The sequence below is a fragment of the Xyrauchen texanus genome, chromosome 19 (genome assembly GCF_025860055.1).
Source record: "Xyrauchen texanus isolate HMW12.3.18 chromosome 19, RBS_HiC_50CHRs, whole genome shotgun sequence".
Lineage (NCBI taxonomy): Eukaryota > Metazoa > Chordata > Actinopteri > Cypriniformes > Catostomidae > Xyrauchen > Xyrauchen texanus.
Genome location: NC_068294.1, coordinates 25,434,013 through 25,456,064, shown reverse-complemented (window position 1 = coordinate 25,456,064; position 22,052 = coordinate 25,434,013). Strand labels below are relative to the sequence as shown.

The window sequence follows — 22,052 nt, the reverse complement described above, 5'->3', positions numbered from 1 at the left end:
ATCTGACTCCAATCATAAAAGTCCTCGAATTTGGATTAAGATCACAATTACTTACTGATCATGTTTTTTAGATACAATCTTATTTTGAGGCTGGTTGGTCTGTATTTCTTTATTCGTTCATTCGGGACCCAATCTTGCAGTCACATGCCATCTGGGATAAATATGTAGATCTCGTGGGCACAATGTAGTCAGTTCACTCAAAGTCAGAGGTTGCAGTGTTTACTAATATCAATAAGTCAGGCCACCTGCTGCAACCTCTGACTTATTGATATTAGTAAACACTGAAACCTCTGACTTTGAGGTTGCAGTGTTTACTAATATCAATAAGTCAGGCCACCTGCTGCTTCCTAATAAACAAAGGATAGTACTTTATTAGGAACACATGTACACATACTTATTATGCACTTATCTAATCAGCCAAATGTGTGGCAGAAGAGTCATGCATAAAATCATGCAGAAACGGGTCAGGAGCGGATCAGAATGGGTGAAAAATGTGATCTCAGTGATTTAGACTATAGCATGATTGTTGGTGCCAGACGGGCTGGTTTGACTATTTCTGTAACTGCTGATATCCTGGAAGTTTCACACACTTCAGTCTCTAAAGTTTACTCAGAATGGTGACAAAAACAAAAAACATCCAGTAAGTGGCAGTTCTATGGGTGGAAATGCCTTGTTGATGTGAGAGGTCAAAGAAGAATGGCAAGGCTGGTTCGAGCTAACAGAAAAGCTACAGTAACTCAGATCACCACTCTGTACAATTGTAGTGAGCAGAATAGCATCTCAGAATGTACAACACGTCGAACCTTAGTGTTCCTAATAAAGTGCTCAGTGAGTGTAGTTTATGGAGCTGTTGTGCTTAAGTGAACAGTTTGATACATTTGGATGCAATGTGTTGAGTGTGTGTTAGGTGTAAAATGGCTTTTTTAAATGGCTGTATTCGAGGGGCTGCACAATGTTAGCCAATCATAACAGTGGGCGTTTACATTGAAGTTTAAAGGAGATGCTGAGGCAAAAAACAAAAGTTTCAGACAGACGGCCAGAGACAGAGTGGAAAATAATCATATGTTACTACATTAAAAATTACTAACATTATATGTCGACCTGAGGGAAAATAGTAAAATTATACATATATATAGGGAGTATATCATGACCCCTTTAAAGCAGATGTTGACTGTTGTCAAAATCTGATAAAATCCGGCTTGACACATGTGTCTTCTATAGCAGATAGTCACAGACGGCAGACAAACAACTATGTCACAATATCTACTGTATATCTCTATGATATCAACAGTCTGTTTGCATTCATGCAGGAAACAGACAAACGAAGAGCCAACTGAGGAGTCACGGGGTCAGAATGAGTGTGTGACTTTCTTTCCCTGCAGTGCAGTTAGTCTTCAATTTGACTTTTATTTGAATAGGGGAAATAAACGCACAACCAAATGGAGATTTAATGAGTTTTCTGTGCCTGCACATATAACAATAACAGTAGCACTGAAGCAAATACAACGTGCCCTTGTGTGTGTGTGTGTGTGTGTGTGTGTGTGTGTGCGTGTATTTATCACTTTGTGGGGACCAAATGTCCCCATAAGGATAGTAAAATCCGAAATTTTTGACCTTGTGGGGACATTTTGTCGGTCCCCATGAGGAAAACAGCTTATAAATCATACTAAATTATGTTTTTTGAAAATGTAAAAATGCAGAATGTTTTCTGTGAGGGTTAGGTTTAGGGGTAGGGTTAGGTTTAGGGGATAGAATATAAAGTTTGTACAGTATAAAAACCATTATGTCTATGGAAAGTCCCCATAAAACATGGAAACACAACATGTGTGTGTGTGTGTGTGTGTGTGTGTGTGTGTGTGTGTGTGTGTGTGTGTGCATCTAATGTGCATGTACAGTGGGTTCAAAAATCTGAGACCACATTGAAAATCTGGGATTTGAAATCTAATTTAAATCTAAAAAACAAACAGAAAGTTTTAAGATTTTAAACCATTTTAAACTTGGGATGTTAATAAATAATCGATGATTGATTATTCGTCGTTACTAATCTGATTGCTTAAACTTATCGATCATCGATTAATCAATTTCAGCACTAATGCATACAGTAATTATGGAGCAGATGGAGAAAAGACTGTCTATACAGTCATCCACTGCTATAGGGTGCACTGCCACTTGCGCGCTGCATGTCAAGTCCTGTCAGCAATAGCGATCTGTCTACGGACGATCACAGTTTTTCTAAATAAATTAAGCCAACTTGGATAGGCTTGGCAGTAAACATCAGCAGTTTAATCGTTTACTCCAGTAAATCAACACTTTATGTGTTATCTAGCACTTTAATGTGTAATAGTATCTGAGCGAGACGATCATCAGAGCAAAGTTTTCCCAGTGAAAAGCACTGTTCAGTTTACTACCAGAGGATTATTGTGCTCAATTCAAGTACGAAGATACAGCGTTTAAGTGTTGTTGTTTTCACTATTGCAGCATGCTCATCTCCCGTTTGTGAATTTAATACAGTTGTAGACACTGGGTCAGTTTCATCTCTATGTTTTATTTACATTGCATTTGGTCGTGACTCGCAAGTTGATGTTTCAGTCATCGTACTCAAACCATGTAGATATAACCCCACATTTACAATGATTTAACCAGTTAATTTCTGTAATCGGACCCTTGGAAGGAAACATTCGTTTATTTGAACATTTTGAAATGGATTACCCTTGTCTTGTTCTAATGCTCTTTAACATGTAAATGTACTCTTGTAAATGTACCTCTAATAAAAAACGGACTCATACGCTATATGGTCCCTGCTCACATACATCCTGTTTAAAATAATAAAACAACATGACATTGTTTTTGTCTACAGTATACTTCATTATACCTAAGTAATGATTGTATGTTGAGGTAGGTCTGTTTAGATTAAGAATTTGAGATGAATTGTACATAAAATAGGCCACAATCATTCCACGCTGTAGGCACCTCCATTGAAACAGACTGCAGCGGAAGTTCTTTTACGCTACTAAGTGAATCATCCGCTCTGCAAATGCGGAAGTGTGATAAAGGTCTATAAAAACCATAAACATGCATCCTTAACTTCCTTGTTTGTAATCATGGATCATATCTCTATAGATTAATATTATGTTTACTGCATAAACTGTGACAGTGTGTTAAAGTACAATATGACAACGAGCATCCGTCGGTCTCCCTGTATTATCCACAGTGACAACCATGTCAGTTCTTGCAAGAAGAGTAGGTACAGTAAAGAAGTATGTTATTAACTGTATTCACACAGAACAGAAAATTTTGTTAATTTGATATATTTTATTTTTGTGATAATCCTGATTTTAATCGATATGGTGCTGACACTTTTCTTAAAGATTATTTAATAAAAAAAGGAAATCGCTTGAAAACACACCACAGCCTTGTAACGAACCCCGCTCCTCTAGTTCGCTCCGCTTCCTCGAGCTCACACGCTCGCTCCCAATCACCCCCTCGGGCTCTCACGCTCGCTCCCAATCACCAGAGTATTAGTTTCACCCGCACTCGTCCCAATCACTAGGTTATTCGTTTCACCTGCACCGCTCGTTTTTTCCCCTATATATATCACAAGTTGGTTATTGTTTAGTTTACCCCTTCGCTTTGCCAGCTCTAGTGTTCCCCTAGCTCCCCTGTCTATTCAACTAGCTTGTCTTATTCTACTTACCTGTTATACTGATTCTGATTTCCCCGGCTTCGACCTTACGCTTTCCTCGACCACTCTTCTGTAGATTCGCCCCTTTGCCATATCCTGATTCCCCGGCTTCGACCTATCGCTCCCCATTACTACTCTTTTCTGGATTTGCCCTTTTGTACTTTTGCCTGCTCTTTAATAAAAGCAGTTTTCTTTTACATTGTGACTGTCTCTTCTTGTGCGGGTTACAGTATAACCAACCATACAGAAGACAGTCACAATGGAAGCCACGGAGGATTTCCGCAGCTCGCTAGAGCGGATTTGCACGGCGCTTTCTGCCCAAGGATCTACGGTTGGGAAACACGACCAGGGACAGCAAATACAAGAAATACTGCATACGGTACGTACTATTTCCGATCAGTTTTTTCCAGTTCCTCCTGTGTCTGTCCCTGTGCCCGTTGATGTTCCCACCGCATTTCCCAGCGCCGCGAGCTTTCAACCCCCCGAGCGGTTTGACGGTTCGTCGGAAGCTTGTCAGGGGTTTTTAATGCAATGCACTGTTTATATGACATACCACCCCCTTTTGCACACTGACAGTGAGCGAGTACATTTTGTTATCTCCCTGCTCTCAAGGCACGGCAATGGGCCACTGCATTATGGACCGCCGACAGCCCCCTTTTGATGTCGTATGATCAGTTTTGTCACCAGATTGCCATGGTTTTTAATCACCCGGCAGCTGGCAGAGATGTAGGCAGCCGCCTCGTGTTTTTAAAACAGGCGTCACGCACAGCCGCTGCCTACGCACTAGAGTTCCGCACCCTTGCCGCAGGTAGCGGGTGGAGCGACCCCGCTTTGTTGACGGTCTACCGCCTGGGTTTGAATGACCGGCTCCAAATGGAATTGGCATGCCGAGGAGAATCGCTGTCACTGGAGGACTATATTCAGCTCTCCATCACTGTGGATAACCTGCTTCGGGACCGCGCTTGTCGGAGCCCCTCTGTCGTCCACGAGCCTTCTACGGGTCTCAACCCGCCCAAACTCGTTACTCCCGAGCGCTCTTCCACATCCGAGCCCATGCAACTTGGTCGCGCACCACTAACCCAAGCAGAATGAGCTAGACGGTTGACACAGAGCCTCTACCTATACTGTGGCACCCCGGGTCACCGAATTGACTCATGCCCAGCCGGCCCCCGGCGTTCCCTCTCCCAAAGTCAGGTGAGAACATCTGTCTTTCTCAACGTTACCCAGAAACAAGTCTGCCTCCCAGGAATGTTGAGTTTTAACAATGTCTCTTTTTCTACCCCAGCCCTAGTGGATTCCGGGGCAGCGGGAAATTTTTTAGACGATGGCTTGGTCCAGAAACTATCCATCCCACTCAGTCCGGTCGTGCCACCTCTCAGAGTTAACTCTCTAGATGGGGCACCTCTCGGATCGGGTCTCATTTCCTTCCGGACCATGCCATTGTCCCTCCAAGTGGGCTTGTTTCACAAAGAGCTCATCCAGTTTTTTATAGTGCACTCACCCAGAGACCCTGTGGTTTTAGGCCACCCCTGGTTAGCGCTTCATGATCCCCACATTTCCTGGTGCACGGGGGAGCTGTTGCGCTGGACCAACCACTGTTTATCACACTGTATTTCCCTTCCGGTGTCCTCCACCTCCGTGGAGAGCCCCGAAGTGAGATCCCCTGTCACCATCCCTCCTAAGTACTCTTCCTACGCTGATGTGTTTGAGAAGACCCAGGTTAGTCTTCCCCCCATCGTAGCGTGGACTGCGCCATCGATCTCCTTCCGGGGTCCCCACTCCCCAAGAGCCAAGTTTACCTTAACATTACCCGAAACCAAGGCCATGGAGGACTACATTGACGAGGCACTCAGTCTAGGCATCATCCGGCCGTCCACCTCCCCAGTGGCATCCGGCTTCTTTTTCGTGGGCAAAAAGGACGGCGGGCTTCGCCCCTGCATCGATTACCGGGCCCTAAATAAGGCCACGGTGAAGTTCAACTACCCCCTACCTCTCATTCAACCGTCCCTCGAGCAGGTCAGTAAGGCGAAGATCTTCACGAAGCTCGACCTCAGGAGTGCGTACAACCTTGTACGCATCCGCAAGGGGGACGAATGGAAGACTGCGTTCATCACCACCAGGGGGCACTACGAGTATTTGGTGATTGCCGTACGGCCTCGCCAACTCCCCTTCAGTGTTCCAGTCGTTTATGAACAACGTCTTCTGAGACATGCTGGACCTCTTCCTCGTCGTCTACATAGACAACCTTTTAATTTACTCCGCTACACTCTCTGAACACACCATCCACGTCTCAAAGGTGTTACAGAGACTGCGAGAGCAAGACCTGTTCGTGAAGGCAGAGAAGTGTGCCTTTCACTGCCCCTCCGTCTCCTTCTTGGGCTACGTCCTGTCTGCGGGAACAATGGAGATGGAGACCGACAAAGTCGCCGCAGTCCTATCCTGGCCCGAGCCTAGTACGCTCAAGGAGCTCCAACGGTTCCTGGGTTTCGCCAATTATTACCGGCGTTTCATTAGAGACTTCGGCAAGATCGCCGCGCCCCTCACGTCTCTCACACGAGGCAACCCGAAGTTCCTCACCTGGAACGCATCCGCCCAGCAGGCCTTCCAGGCCCTAAAGGAGGCCTTCACGACATCCCCAGTCCTTCGGCAGCCCGACCCCACTCTCCCGTTCGTGGTAGAGGTAGATGCCTCAGAGGTAGGGGTGGGAGCTGTACTCTCCCAACCACACGGGACACCCGCTAAACTATACCCATTTGCGTTCTACTCCCATAAGCTGTCCTCCCCTGAACAGAACTACGACGTCGGGAATAGAGAGCTGCTGGCCATCAAGCTGGCCCTAGAGGAATGGCGCCATTGGCTGGAGGGCTCTAGGTTCCCCTTTGTCGTTTTCACCGACCACAAGAACCTAGAGTACCTCCGCACAGCCAAGAGGTTGAACCCTCGACAGGCCAGGTGGGCGATGTTCTTCACCCGGTTTAACTTTTCCGTTACTTTTCGTCCGGGCTCCCAGAACCTCAAGGCGGACGCACTCTCTCGCCTTTTCAACCACGGCTCGGAATCTCCAGAGTCGGAGACAATTCTCCCCACGTCGTGCGTCGTCGCACCCGTTCGGTGGGAACTGACGGAGGCCATCCTGCAGGCTCAAGGCGACGAGCCCGCACCTCCTCAAACCCCCCCAACAATATGTATGTCCCCACCATTATTCGCCATCAGCTGATGCAGTGGGTTCATACTTCCCTTTGTTCTGGCCACCCGGGGATTACCCGTTCCACCGAGCTACTCGCTAGGAGATATTGGTGGCCCTCACTCAAGGACGACGTCCACGACTACGTCCTTTCGTGTCCGATCTGTGCCCAGTCCAAAACCCCTCGTCACCTTCCCGCAGGACTCCTCCAACCGTTACCTATCCCTGACCGACCATGGTCCCACATCGCCATGGACTTTATTACCGACTTGCCCCCCTCCGACGGCCGGACCGAGATCCTTGTGGTAATAGACCGTTCTCCAAAATGTGCCGCCTGATTCCCCTACCCGGGTTACCCAACGCAACACAACTGGCCGACCACATGATCACCCACATCTTCCGAAACTTCGGTATTCCTGAGGAGATCACTTCGGATCGGGGTACCCAGTTCACGTCTCGCTTCTGGCGGGCCTTCAGTGACAGACTGGGTATCCAACTCAACTTCTCCTCGGGATACCACCCCCAGACCAATGGCCAGACCGAGCGTCTCAACCAGGAGATTGGCAGGTACCTGCGAGCCTACTGCGCCCAGACCCAAGGCAGCTGGCACACCTATCTCCCCTGGGCCGAATACGCCCAGAACAGCCTGGTCAGCTCTTCTACTGGTCTTACCCCTTTCCAGTGCATCCTGGGCTACCAACCACCCCTTTTCCCTTGGGAAGCGGATCCCAGTAACGTTCCGGCGATGGATGCCTGGGCCCGAAAATGTGCCCAGGTCTGGAGAGCCACCCATGACCGGATTCAACGCTCCACCCAGACCCAGAAGGCTAAGGCAGACCGCCGACGCCGTCCTGCACCCCTGTTCCATCCGGGCCAAAGGGTTTGGCTCTCGACCCGAGACATCCGCCTCCGTCTCCCGTGTAAGAAGCTAAGCCCCAAGTATGTCGGCCTTTTTAAAATTATTAAACGTATTAACCAGTCACTTACCAATTACTTTTGCCACCCCGCTACAAAATTTGTCCTGTGTTTCATGTTTCCCTTTTGAAGCCCGTGTTCTATAGCCCCATGTTCCCGCCCACGGCAGCCCAAACACCCCCTCCACCACTCGATGTCGGAGGTCAACCCGCCTATACGGTCCGGGCCTTGCTAGACTTCCTACGTCGGGGGGGCGAGCTGCAGTATCTGGTCGACTGGGAGGGCTACGGACCTGAGGAACAGTCGTGGGTACGGTCGAGAGATGTCCTGGATCAAGCTCTCAAGCTAGACTACCATCGCCAGCATCCCGATCGTCCCGCACTGCTTCCCAGAGGTCGCGCTCCTTGCAACTGAGCGCGGCCGTCCGGAGCCGTCCGTAGCAGATGGGGGAGTACTGTAACGAACCCCGCTTCCTCGAGCTCACACGCTCGCTCCCAATCACCCCCTCGGGCTCTCACACTCGCTCCCAATCACCAGAGTATTAGTTTCACCCGCACTCGTCCCAATCACTAGGTTATTCGTTTCACCTGCACCGCTCGTTTTTTCCCCTATATATATCACAACCCTTTCGTTTCACTCTTGTTGGTTATTGTTTAGTTTACCCCTTCGCTTTGCCAGCTCTAGTGTTCCCCTAGCTCCCCTGTCTATTCAACTAGCTTGTCTTATTCTACTTACCTGTTATACTGATTCTGATTTCCCCGGCTTCGACCTTACGCTTTCCTCGACCACTCTTCTGTAGATTCGCCCCTTTGCCATATCCTGATTCCCCGGCTTCGACCTATCGCTCCCCATTACTATTCTTCTCTGGATTTGCCCTTTTGTACTTTTGCCTGCTCTTTAATAAAAGCAGTTTTCTTTTACATTGTGACTGTCTCTTCTTGTGCGGGTTACAAGCCTCCACAATAAGCAAATAAAATACAGTTGATGGATATAAAAGCATGCAGGTAAAATGATTATGTTAAGAATATCTCAATAACTTTTCTGTTCCCTGTGTAAATATAGCAACTGATAGTTCACAATTAGCGCCTTTGTTCTACAGCGAGAACAAAGTAGTATCTTTTCACATCATTTAACCATTAGATTTACTTGACATTTCATTAGTAAAAACATTTAAGAAATGAAAGTCTGTCAGTCTTAGCACCATGTTTGTATTTTTTTCACGTTTGAAAATGTACGTTCTGAAGTGAACAGTGAAACTACAGTACTGTCGAGCAATAGATTATGGGCACAATTGGCTGAAAAAGTGCTCATGGATCCACAATTCAAAAATCTACTGGAAATAGTAGATTACTTTAGAACACTCATTTCAACATACTATGATTTGGGACACACACAGATTTTTATCTCGGATACTATTAATGGGCGACAGGGTGCAAATTGGGATGCAGAGTAAATAACTGTAGATAAATTCAAAATTGAAACTTGTCACAAGGGGTCTCAGAGTTTTAAACCCCAATATATACAGTGCATCCGGAAAGTATTCACAGTGCTTCACTTTTTCCACATTTTGTTATGTTACAGACTTATTCCACAATGGATTAAATTCAATATTTTCCACAAAATTCTACAAACAATATCCCATAATGACAATGTAAAAGAATCTTTGCAAATTTATTAAAAATAAAAAACGAAAAATATCACATGTACATAAGTATTCACACCATTGGCTCAATACTTTGTTGAAGCACCTTTGGCACCATTTACAGCCTCAAGTGGTTTTGTGTATGATGCTACAAGCTTGGCACACCTATTTTTGGGCAGTTTCTCGCATCCTTCTTTGCAGGACCTCTCAAGCTCCATCAGGTTGGATGGGGAGCATCAGTGCACAGCCGTTTTCAGATCTCTCCAGAGATGTTCAATCGGGTTCAAGTCTAGGCTCTGGCTGGGAAACTCAAGAACATTCACAGAGTTGTCTTGTAGCCAGTCCTTTGTTATCTTGGCTGTGTGCTTGGGGTCGTTGTTCTGTTGGAAGATGAACCTTCCAAAAGTCCTGTTGCAAAGATTTCAAACAAACTTCTTTTATGTTGTCATTATGGGGTATTGTTTGTAGAATTTTGAGGAAAATAATGAATTCATTTTGGAATAAGGTTATAACATAACAAAATAAAAGTGAAGCGCTGTGAATACTTTCCGGATGCACTGTATGCTTGTTACTGAGAGGAAATTTGAACAGTTCACAACAGGATAAGAGATTGCAGGACAACAAGAGGAAACTTCTATGATAGTTTATCTTTGTGATTGTTGACATGTGTATGTGTATACATAGAAAGTGAGTAGCAGTGATGAGTGTCATATAATACCTGGCTGCCTCCCTGTTAAACAAACTAGTCATTGTGTGTCCTTGGAAACAGCTGGTTGTCTCATACTGTAACTGTGTATACAGCATCACCTTCTTCACATGGCCAAACCTTGTTTAAATCCCTGTAGAAACAGCTCCATCTCTACATCCCTCTACATCAGCAGTATCTACAGTACATGACCTTGGCCCACATGTTTCATCCTGCGTGCAGGAGTGCTTGCTGTTACAATTATATAGACTACAATTCCAAAGACATCTCCTTTTCTTCATCCATCTCCTGCTATTGTGAAGTAAAGCCAACTAATTTACTTATTTGATTCTTGCCCAAAACAAATAGCTCCATTATAAGCTATTGATTTTACATTGGTTACCAAGTCAGTCATGGATACCAATAGCCATAGCATATTTAAATGCCTTTTGCAATTAAAGCACTCAGATCAATAAATCACAGAGGCAGCAACATTGAAAAAAAAAAATCAGTAAACAACTAAAAACATAATAGGCATAGAGAGCAGGAACATGTGAGAGAGATCATACAGGGTTTTTGTCAAGAGAACAGTCAGCTTATAAAGAAGAGCTAGAAGTGGAGAGTGTTTCCGAACACTTACGTATATACTGTGTAAGCTGAGATGAGAATCATAAAGAATTTGTTTTGGAAAAATAATGTATTATTGTATTTACTGCCCTCAGTGGTTTTGCCAAATGATAAGTGACTTAATGACTTTTTACAGGAGGAATTAATGCAAAATTGATCCTAACTATATATATTAGGGCTGTTGATTTAATGCGTCATTTAATGCATAAAAATAATGCGTTAAAAACATTTATGCAATTAATCGCAATGACCCCGGACAGTAATATGGAAGATTCCTGAGAAATGCAAGCTTGTAGTACCACCTGTTTACTCCAGAGGGCAGTAATGGAAATTTCAGCTGTATGGCAGTGAATAAAACAACTTTTCAGCAGGCAGCACAACACAAACATGCGTTACGTTCTTCCATTCAAAACACTTGATGGAGTGCAAATTCAAACTGAGGGATCTCAAGATGTGTTCTAAGTATTGAACTATATTTAACTTGACACAGTGAACTAAAAATGGTTTGTTTATGATGCGATGTACCCGAGACGCTACGCAAGCATGTCTGACACAGGTGCACATTGACGGGTCCTTAAACAAGCCCTCATAATAAATCTCGAACTGATTGACAAATTCACTTGCGAAATGGATTGCTGAGAACAGAATGCCTTTTGAATGCCCTTTCACAGTCATAAATTAAATGGCCCAGGCATCAACATTGCTCAGAAAGGCCCCTCAGCACAACCTTCTGAACTTCCACACAGAGCTAAAGCAGCCTTCTCTTTGAAAGTTTTCCAAAAGACCATCAGATCTGCACCACTCGAATACTAATACATTTAAAATCAAAATCAAATCACTTTATTGTCACACTACCATGTACACAAGTGCAACAGTAGATGAAATTCTTGTGTGCAGTTCCGAGCAACATAGCAGTCATGACAGTGACGAGACATATATCAGTTACAGTAAACAACATATTTTCACATCACAATTTACATATCAAATGTACACATACTTACACAACACAATAATGATATACAATGTACAGTAAACAATACACACAATATAGAATACACAATATACAATAAGTAAGAGTATATGAAATATATATATATATATATATAAGTAGTTGTATTGAGGAGAATATGTTGACAGTCCAGTGTGAGATTATAGATTAATAAAGTGCAGTGCTAATTATTGATCCTTATAGATCAAGTGTTCAACAGTCTGATTGCTTGGGGGAAGAAGCTGTCATGTAGTCGGCTGGTGCGGGTCCTGATGCTGCGATACCGCCTGCCTGATGTAGCAGTGAGAACAGACCATGACTCGGGTGGCTGGAGTCTCTGACGATCCTCCAAGCTTTTTTCACACACCGCCTTGTATATATGTCCTGGAGGGAGGGAAGCTCACCTCCGATGATGTTTCTGGCAGTTCGCACCACCCTTTGCAGGTCTTTGCGGTTGTGGGTGGTGCTATTGCCATACCAGGCGGTGATGCAGCCAGTCAGGATGCTCTCTACAGTACTAGTGTAGAACCTTGTGAGGATGTGGTGGTTCATTCCAAACTTCCTCAGCCGTCTCAGGAAGAAGAGGCGCTGGTGAGCCTTCTTCACAAAGGCCTCAGTGTGGACGGACCATGTGAGTTCCTCAGTAAAGTGGACACCGAGGAACTTGAAACTGCTGACTCCCTCCACCGGTGCTCCATTGATGGTGATGGGGCTGTGTTCTTTGTCATTCCTCCTGAAGTCCACCACAAGCTCCTTGGTCTTACTGACGTTGAGGGAGAGGTTGTGCTCCTGACACCAGCGTGTCAGAGTGTGCATCTCCTCTCTGTAGGCTCTTTCATCATTGTCAGTGATCAGACCAACCACCGTCGTATCGTCAGCAAACTTAATGATGGTACTGGAGCTATGTGTTGCCACACAGTCATGTGTGTACAGTGAATACAGGAGTGGGCTGAGAACACAGCCCTGCGGGGCTCCAGTGTTAAGGGTCAGTGATGAGGAGGTGTTGCTGCCCATTCTAACCACCTGACGTCTGCCTGACAGGAAATCCAGGATCCAGCTGCGGAGTTTCTCATCAAGGTTGGAGGGCACTATGGTGTTGAATGCTGAGCTGTAGTCTACAAACAGCATTCTCACATATGCGTTCCTTTTTTCCAGATTGGAGAGAACAGTGTGTAGTGTAGATGCAATGGCATCATCAGTGGAGTGGTTGTTGTGGTAGGCAAACTGCAATGGGTCCAAAGAGGTGGGCAGAACAGAGCAGATGTAATCTCTGATTAACCTCTCGAAGCATTTGCTGATGATGGGGGTCAGGACGCCAGTCATTTAAGCAAGTGATTATAGCTTGCTTCATCTTAATCAAGTAAAATTCTACAAAAAGTCACAGTTCTTTACAGATTTAACATTCTAAAATGCACAGAATGCATTTAAACCCATGATATATACAATACCTAGGGTTGCTATGTAATTCTGAAAATTGCTTTGAAATGTGGAAACTTGTATAACTGACATATTAATGATTATAGCCATGCAAGAACAACTCCAATATTGTGCTCAAAATGCTGGTGTATTTGTTAAATACCTAACAATACTTACTTCGATAGCAAAACGATGTAGAGTGAAATAAGGTTAAATGGTGCTTAAGGCATTGTCAACAGACTCCATAAAGTTCATTTTCTCACCAACCTGTCTTATGTATACATGTGTTAGATTAGATTTATGTTTAGAATAGCAATAAAGTTTGTCTGTATTCAAAGATGAATGACTGTGGTATATTTTGATAAAAAATCTCATCCTTGTTTCTAAAAGATTTAGCTTCAAAGCTGTACCTAAATACGAGTGATATTATTTTCAATAAACCATGATACTAATATCACTCCAATAATTGAATTAATCATAATTCACTTATTAAAGCTAATTCCTTACAGTAGAAATTGTGAGTGGATATAACGAGACATTGTATTAAGATATTAATGGTGGAGAATTTAATCAGACAAATAATCTAGTTATTTGTCATTTATCTCATTTATAATGGTTGTCGAACACGACTAATTACATTATACATTTCATTACCTAATAATGTACAATAAGGACAGTTTAATTTACTTCATAGCTCACATATTTCAAGACCCTAAATTCCCTTCTAAATTTAGCATACCATATACCCTTACATATAATGGTGTGAGAATGAGGGCACTCTAACGGTTCCCTTCTAATTGTAGCACACTAAATATCTTACATTGTATTCTAAAACCACTTTTTGTATTGTCTTATCAATGATTAACTCTTCTGCCACAAGAATGTAATGCATTTTAATTATCTGAATATTTTTTATTATAATATATATATATATTGTTTTATATTTAAAGGGTAACTAATCCCTAAACCAACATTTTTTAGTTAATGATCTGTAAGCATGGGGCTTTATTAGTACTGGTCATTTATTCATGTAATTATTTTGACATTTGTGTATAAAGTGTATAAAGTATAAAGCATCTGAATTTTCCTATTGGCTGTTGCGGTACTTCGTGACGTAAGCGGTGACAGCTCACCACGCCAGATTCATGTACATGTCGTCTTGCGACCGTGTGAGGAATAATAATAAAATAGAGTCTGACAGCAGCTGTCAATTAATCCGCCACTACGAGTCTCAGGTGCCCCCGCTCAGCCCCGCACTCGGTTCGTTCCCTCTATCCCCGCCGGGGTCTGCCCACTTTTCCTGCATTTTCAAATATTTCTAGTGGGTGGAGTCTGACTCTGAGCAGGTGTTTAGTTACCCTTTAAAGATAACTATGTATAAATAATTCATCATTATATATTGAATTATTGCATATGCGAGATTAAATGTGATTAATTACGATTTACAGCCCTAATATATATATATACATTATTGCTTGAGGCAATTATCAGGGGAAATAAGGGGAGTGGAGCGAGAGTGGGCAGGTTTGAGGAAGCGAAGGGGAAAAGGATTGTTATTGTTGAGTAACTTCACATGCTCCAAGGCAACTTGTGATTTCATAATGGAGGGAGGGAAGGTTCCATTCTATTTCAATCTCTCCCTCCCTGTCTCTTGAGCCCCACTCATCCCCCTAATAATGCTCTAGGGTTTGCAAAGGGTGGCTCCTATTGACTGTTGGTTTGATAGTGTTGCTGAGAATAACCACCAACCAGGGGCAGGGTACCCCTCCACATAGTTACCACAGGAACTACTTAAATGGAATACAGGGAATGTTTCCCAAATTGTGAAAAGTGAACCTGAAACACAAACACCTTTCAAGTGAGTTGTGTAAGATATCGGATGTTGCTTTACCCATACTATACACTTGACAGAAATTGCTGGGGGAAAGATCAGTGGCAATCGGTGGACGTCGTCTGTCATGTTTACAGTGAGAAGAAAAATCATTTTGTCAAAATATAGCATTCGAGTGCATGTTAATTGTTTCCCACCATTGAGATTGTAAAGCACCAGTAAACGCACCTATTGACATGCCATTACATTTTATTGTATATGTCAGAGCTCGTTCTGGGAGAGAGAGAGAGAGAGGAGAGAGAGAGAGAGAGAGAGAGAGAGAGAGAGGTAAGAGAAACTGCATTACTGCATTAATTCAAAATAAAAGTACAGTAGTACTTTTAGAGAGAGATTGAGAGAGAGAGAGAGTGAGAGAGAGGTAAGAAAAACTGCATTACTGCATTAATTCAAAATAAAAGTACAGTAGTACTTTTAGTTTAGGTTTAGTTAAAACACTTAACATGATTTTCTTATGGCACTTTTCCACTGCATGTCATGGTTAACGTCATGGTTAAACTCGACTCAACTCTGTTCGCATTATTTTTCTGAGCTTGCTTTTCCATTGCTGTTTAGTGCCGCCTCAACGTGGGTGGGATTATAGGCTAATCGTCATAGATGCGCCACCTCTACTGCCGTGACATCTTCTTATACGCAACACAAAACAATAAACAATAACACAACCGCTAGCTGTTAGCTACTAGCTCATTGTGCTGCATAAAGCAGTTGTTGCATGGTGATTTTACACAAGTGTAACAGTTAAATTGGCCTGGTTGTTTTAGAAGTAAGCTTTCCAGTAGCTGGTCAACTAAATAAAGTGTAGCTTTCAAGCAGAGTATAGATTTAACGTACCACCCTCCATTGAGTCCAGGGCACTCTCACTCCCATTGCTCGCCGGTCTAGATAGCGTACATTTGGTTGAACCACTTACACTTTTCCTTGATGTTTCTGTAGTCACTTTTAATTTTTTTTACTTTTCCCTACACTGTTGGTGGGTCTGGTGGTAGCCGTGTCTAACGGTTAGTTAGACACGTGACATTCCTGAAAGACTTTTTAATTTTGTTTGTCAATAACGAGAGGAACGTCTGCACTTTGTTTATTCATCACGGCGTGGTTTTGCGCACAACCAATTCTTTCTACAATTTGAATGTTGCATGAACAAATGATACTGCTATCGTTTAAAACTAGCGGGATGATGTCCCGTGTCAAAAATCCAGTGGCGCTGGTAGTGTCGATTCTCTCTGACCAGTCAGTGATCTGCAGGGTTTTGACGTCACATTTAGTATCGACTTGGCTCGCTTGGAACCTCGACTGAGGTGGTACTAAATAAAGTACCAGGTACTATCCACAGTAGAAACCCCCCAAAAAGCGAGCAGAGTCAAGTAAAGTAGAGTTGTACCGTGCAGTGCAGAAGCCCCATTACATTTACCTTATGATAAACACTATTTACTCCCAAAACTATGACACTAATTACTCCCAAAACTATGACATTAATCCAATGAGATATACACTATTTTCATGTTAAGCCCTTTCTCTCTTCTTCCTGGTCATTGTAGTTTGAGTTTTTCATTTTAAGTTTAGTATAGGACGTTCACATTTGACACGTATTTTGTACGCAAGCAGCGTCTTGTCCAGGAACACCTGTAAAACAATTCCTACAATTCTTTGAAATGTAAGTCCCCATAACAAGTTTGTGTGGTATTTATATTGTTTAATTTCACCCGATAACAATTTTGATAGGCTTGTTAAAAAGAATAAAGACACACATCTGTGGGCTTAAAATTTTAAATAATTGAAATCACTGTGTCACTTCCTCATGTCCCAAAAACTGCACGTCAAACATCTTTGACAAAAATAAATGCTAAATCATTTGATTTCTATTTTTCCCCCACATACAGTTAAGAGTTTAGTTTTACATTCTCTCACTAACATGTATTAATTTGTGGTAAATGTGTAATTTTAACACTGATAGTGGAGTTCCCCTTCTGTCACTCACTCGACATTGTGTCGATGTAGTGACACAAGGGGTCTCTCTTGAGAGCCTCAGTTACCTCTTATATTTGAGAAAAGGCCAATGAGAATTGGCAAACAGAATTTGAATGCCCCTCCCCTGGACATATGGGTATAAAAGGAGGGAAGCATGCGTCTGTTCAGACAGATTTTTTCTTCGGAGCCGAACGGTTGTGTTTCAGCGAGCTGAGTAAACCCACTGCTGTTCCACTTAACTCTATAGAGCATATGCTGTTGGAGAAACTCTTCTAAAAGAGTACACAAATTGACATTGCACGTCTTTTTAAAGATGCATCTTTCTCAAGATGCCCTTCCGTCTTTGTGTCATTTCTGGATGCGGTCATTACCTCTCATTACCTTGCTTCTGACGGCCATGGGCGCAGCCTCACATCTCTGCACAGCGATCACACTGAGGAAGTGTTCATGGATGGTTCATGTTCTCACTGCGAGATAATTTTTTAGTAATTTAACTTGGAAAGCTGAACCTGCTGGGCCTGGACACCTCCCTCTGCAACTGGATCCTGGACTTCCTGACTGGGAGACCTCAGTCAGTCCGGATCGGGAACAACCTCTCCACCACCACCACACTGAGCACTGGGGCCCCCAAGGGCTGTGTGCTCAGTCCACTGCTGTTCACAAATGTTTCAAAGCCTGATTGCAGGAATGACCTGTTTACGATATGCACAGAGATGCAGTTCCACAGCTCTCTATATGCAGATTACACAGTCTACAGTAACAGTTAAGTACAGTCTATAGTAACAGACAACACTCCCCCCTTCAAAGTTTTAATCTAACTTAATCTAAAGGTGATAGTGCCTGGTCACATCATATTCACATTAATTTAGCATTTTAACTTCTTGACACCGCAAACGTCACTGATAATTAAGGGCACTGCCATGCAGCATCACTAAGCTTATATCTTTATGATGTGAGGACACAGAATCTCATTACAAAGCAGAACCTTACTTTAGACAGCCCAGGGTTCCCAGGAGCATGGCCAGAATCATTAAATCAGACATCCACTACTTCCACCACGGATGCCAAACTGCTATTAGGTCAGATCCATAGAGTACTCTTGCTTTCTTAAGGAAGTGCTATTACCAAATAGCATCTATTGGATAGTGTATCTGAAACATGCCCAAGCTTGTATGCAAGATTTTCCCATAATTAAAAGCTTAACCAATGCATAGTTTATGTACAAGATGCTCTTACCTTGGCAGGTGAAGCATTTGATGTGGAAGTGTACACTTTGCACTCGTACCACCTCCCCTTTGCACACCTCCTGGCAACGATAGCAGTTGATTGGTCCAGAGCGTCGTTCGCTGCTGCACGAGCTATGCTGATAGGGTACTACTGGGTAAAAAACAAAAAGGCATGACTATGTAACAAACATTAGCATGTTATACATTTTTCTAAATGTTAAGAGTCTATTGTTAAAGGTGAAGTATGCAATTTATGTGCCTCAGGAGACATCAAACATAATTGCAAAAATAACAACTCTTTTCAAACAAATGTCCTGAACACTCCCCCAGTCTTCCTTTCAAACCAGTTTTGCTGTGTTGGGCTTGTCAGGATGCTCATACAAAAAGTTTAATGTTTAAATTGTGCAACAAATCCACCTTTTAGGAAAACATTATTAAAAGGCAATTCATTTTGTATTGTGAGACCATAAATTGCCCTATATTCTATAATTGTAGCACGCTACCTGTACTACAGCTCTGGGCCTGGTGTTTTACATTATAATAAGCCGAAGGCGTACCTAAATAATCTCTCTCGCTTTTTCAGTATTGATGGCTTGAGGTTCTGGGTTGATTGCCTTCCTATTAAAGATGCATAACAGGCATTCAAACATTCAGTCAGTGAATAAATTAATTACTGCACAATCACTGTACATAGCAAGTGTTTTCCTCGCTCTAGTCTAAACAGATTTAACTGGGGTAAATGTCTAAAACAGCAAGGGCACATGCTCCTACCCTGATCTCATTGTTTCAGCTACAATGCTGGCTGCATGGAAGAACTGCCGGGTCTGATATCAGATTCATCAGCACAGTGTTGTCACAAACCCCATGAGAAAGAGAGCAAGGCGACAGCCAGGAACAAAAAAAAGAAAAAGTGCCTAGTTCGATAAAGCAGACTAGGAACTGGGTTTTAATAAAGGTTTCGTGTGTGATGGAAAAAACATAATCAGTGACTAAAATGTGTCAAGTTTTCCCAACTTAGCGATACTGATCAGCTATCTTGCAGGAAACATTTCCTGCAATAATAAATCAAGAATTGTTCAGATATCCATACTATACAGTAGGGCTGCACAATTTGGAGACAAATATCTGGTGTGACTATTTTGTCAAATTTTGTAATTGCGATTTGAACTTTGATAATTATAAACATCCAATTTTAATGTTGCTTGGACATCAAAACTATTAAAAGACATAAAATCACATTGAAACAGCCCTGTGTGCAATAGACTGTTCACAACATGAATTTGGAAACAGGACTTTGGTTCTGAACTTTCCGCATCCAAAGTTTTGCTGATGAAAATTGGTCTGTGCTTACTGAAATTCACACCACTGCCCCCAGAGGCTGAAGCTGAAAGTGTTGTTGATGTGAAACATCCACATGGTGGCACCTAAACGAGTTGTATTTTAGTTGTTACTTATCTAACACAGTCAACAAGAATGCATATTTTATTAACTCCAATCCCCTTAACCCAAACCCCAGCTAAAAGAAAAATGTTAGTGGACTAAAAAAATGTATTTAGAGCAAATAAGCAATCTCTGAATCATGCTCACCATCACTGTCTCAGAGATTGCTTGCACAACACGCTATCAGTAGTAGGCCTACCACAGGGAAAAGTGAACACATTTTTATTAATGCAAAAATGTCTGATAGAATTTGCCAGTATTCAGCAGAAAGGGGTTGATATTAGGGTGCAGGACACTTGGAAGAATAATGTCCAGGAGATCAGCAGTTACAGAAATACTCAAACCAGCCTGTCTGGCACCAACAATCATGCCACGGTTGAAATCACAGAGATAAAAAAAAAAGAAATCCCCATTTTGATGGTTGATGTGAACATTAACTGAAGGTCCTGGCCCATATATGCATGATGTTATGCATTGCACTGCTGCCATATGACTGGCTGATTAGATAATTGCATTAATAAGTAGGTGTACAGGTGTTCCAATAAAGTGTTAAGTGAGTGTATATATTCAACTGCAGCATTTTGTGGTTTACTAATTGCTATAGGTCATACTGCAAATTTTCAACCAAGCCAGAGCTCCCTCTACCAGGCAACTTTACGCCCTGAATTGGTGCTTGTTCGCAAATTGGTGTTCTTCTCGGGCTGAAGACCCACAGAGGTGCGCAGTTAGGTCAGTGCTTTCATTCCTGCAGGAGAGGATGGAGGGGAGGCTTTACATATTGATCAAAATATCTGAGGGGCTGAAGAGTACATTTCAGTCTGACAGGAGTCTCCCCCAGACCTTTCACTGTGACAAACAGTATATAATTTCACATATTGTCAGTCTATTGGAAGAGAGAGTTTCATTGACATATCTTCATCCACAGCTGAAGAACAATGACCTATTAATGCTGTTATGCCACCTCCAGTGGCTCAATTGCACACTGGTAATATTGTAAGCGCTTATTCCTTTGGCAGAGCTTCATGCTACCTGGATGACTGCCAACACTGTTTTCTGAATTCTGTGTGTGGCCCTTAGCTCAGTGAGAGATGCCTTGAAGCCCACAGTCTTTTGTCAGTGTAGAGTGTTGCATTGTCAAGATGCTGTTAAAAGCAGATAACTGCTTCACAAGAGAAAATGTGTACAAAGCTACATTTCAGAGATGTTTCGCAATAACATAAATTGGAGCATTTATGACAATGTGGGAGTGCTATTTCCCCCCAAAGCATTGCCTTAATGACTGTCAAGGCTACATAAACTTTCAAAAACATTAACAAACAAATTGTAGAGCTAAATAATGAAAAAAAGATTTTGTTGGCATAATTTATTGGGATGCCAACTTCATAGAGGTCAGAAAGCTGTAGCAGCTCTGTTATTGGCCAAAATGCTCCGTTCGACTTTTCTTAAACCCTCTACTTTCCCCTGTGGAACCCGGAAGCTTGACCTATGGCCTACTTTCTGTGAGATCTGAATTTCGGCAATTCAGAAAATTGAATTCTACATTTCATTTTGAATATTGATTATCTTCTTCTGATGTAATTTTATAATCTGAATATTTACCGCTAATTTCACCTTTAGAAAAATTTTGTACACAAAATCTGCTGTTTAAAAATACTATAAAATATGCCACAAAAACAAATGCCATGTCTAGGATTCAAATTTACAAAATTAAAATTAAAAACTATCAAATACACCATGGAAAATTAAATTTTGTTAAAAGCCACATGTCTAAAATTAAAATGTATAAAATTCTAATTCAAATTTTTTTGTTAATTAATTTAGCTCTATAACAAATAAACAGAGGTGACAATTCAAAATAGAATAGGTCTGTATACTTTTGTGTCCATTCTTTTTACTTTTTAAACCCAAAAATGAAAAAAGAAAAATGTGGTTTCTTCTTTATTGGTTTTAAAACACTGATGAATAGAATAAGCATACAAACTCATTTTCTATTGACTATTTCAAAATTAGTAATTTAAAATGACTATAAAAAATGAATAAAGAGAAAATGGAAAAAGGGAAAATGGCTTAAATTTTGTTTTCTTTCATTGTTTAAAACATTTATTTACAGCTTGAAACGCCCCTTTTATCTGATTGGTCAACCTGCCCTGTTTTCTGCCCCATCTTCTTAATACTATCAGCCAGAATTATAGTTGGGATTGCTCTGCAAAGTTGTCTAAAGTTTCATTTAATATTGTCCTGACCCGAACCACCACTAACGTCTAGGTTACGGATGTAACCTCCATTCCCTGACCGAGGGAACAAGACGCTGTGTCCAAGAAGGGGGTCACTAGGGGTCTCTCTTGAGAGCCTTTTGCATCTCTGATCTATGAGAAAAGGCCAATGAGAAATTGG

At 42.3% G+C, this 22,052-nt stretch overlaps 1 protein-coding gene across 1 annotated transcript in view; it reads right to left on the bottom strand.

The window, feature by feature from the left end:
- LOC127660213 (actin-binding LIM protein 3-like) overlaps nt 1-22,052 on the bottom strand; it is a 118,019-nt gene that overhangs the window by 82,703 nt on the left and 13,264 nt on the right. The window contains exon 2 of the mRNA XM_052150336.1: nt 18,229-18,369. Coding sequence (XP_052006296.1) covers nt 18,229-18,369 — 141 coding nt within the window. The remainder of the gene's footprint in view (nt 1-18,228; nt 18,370-22,052) is intronic.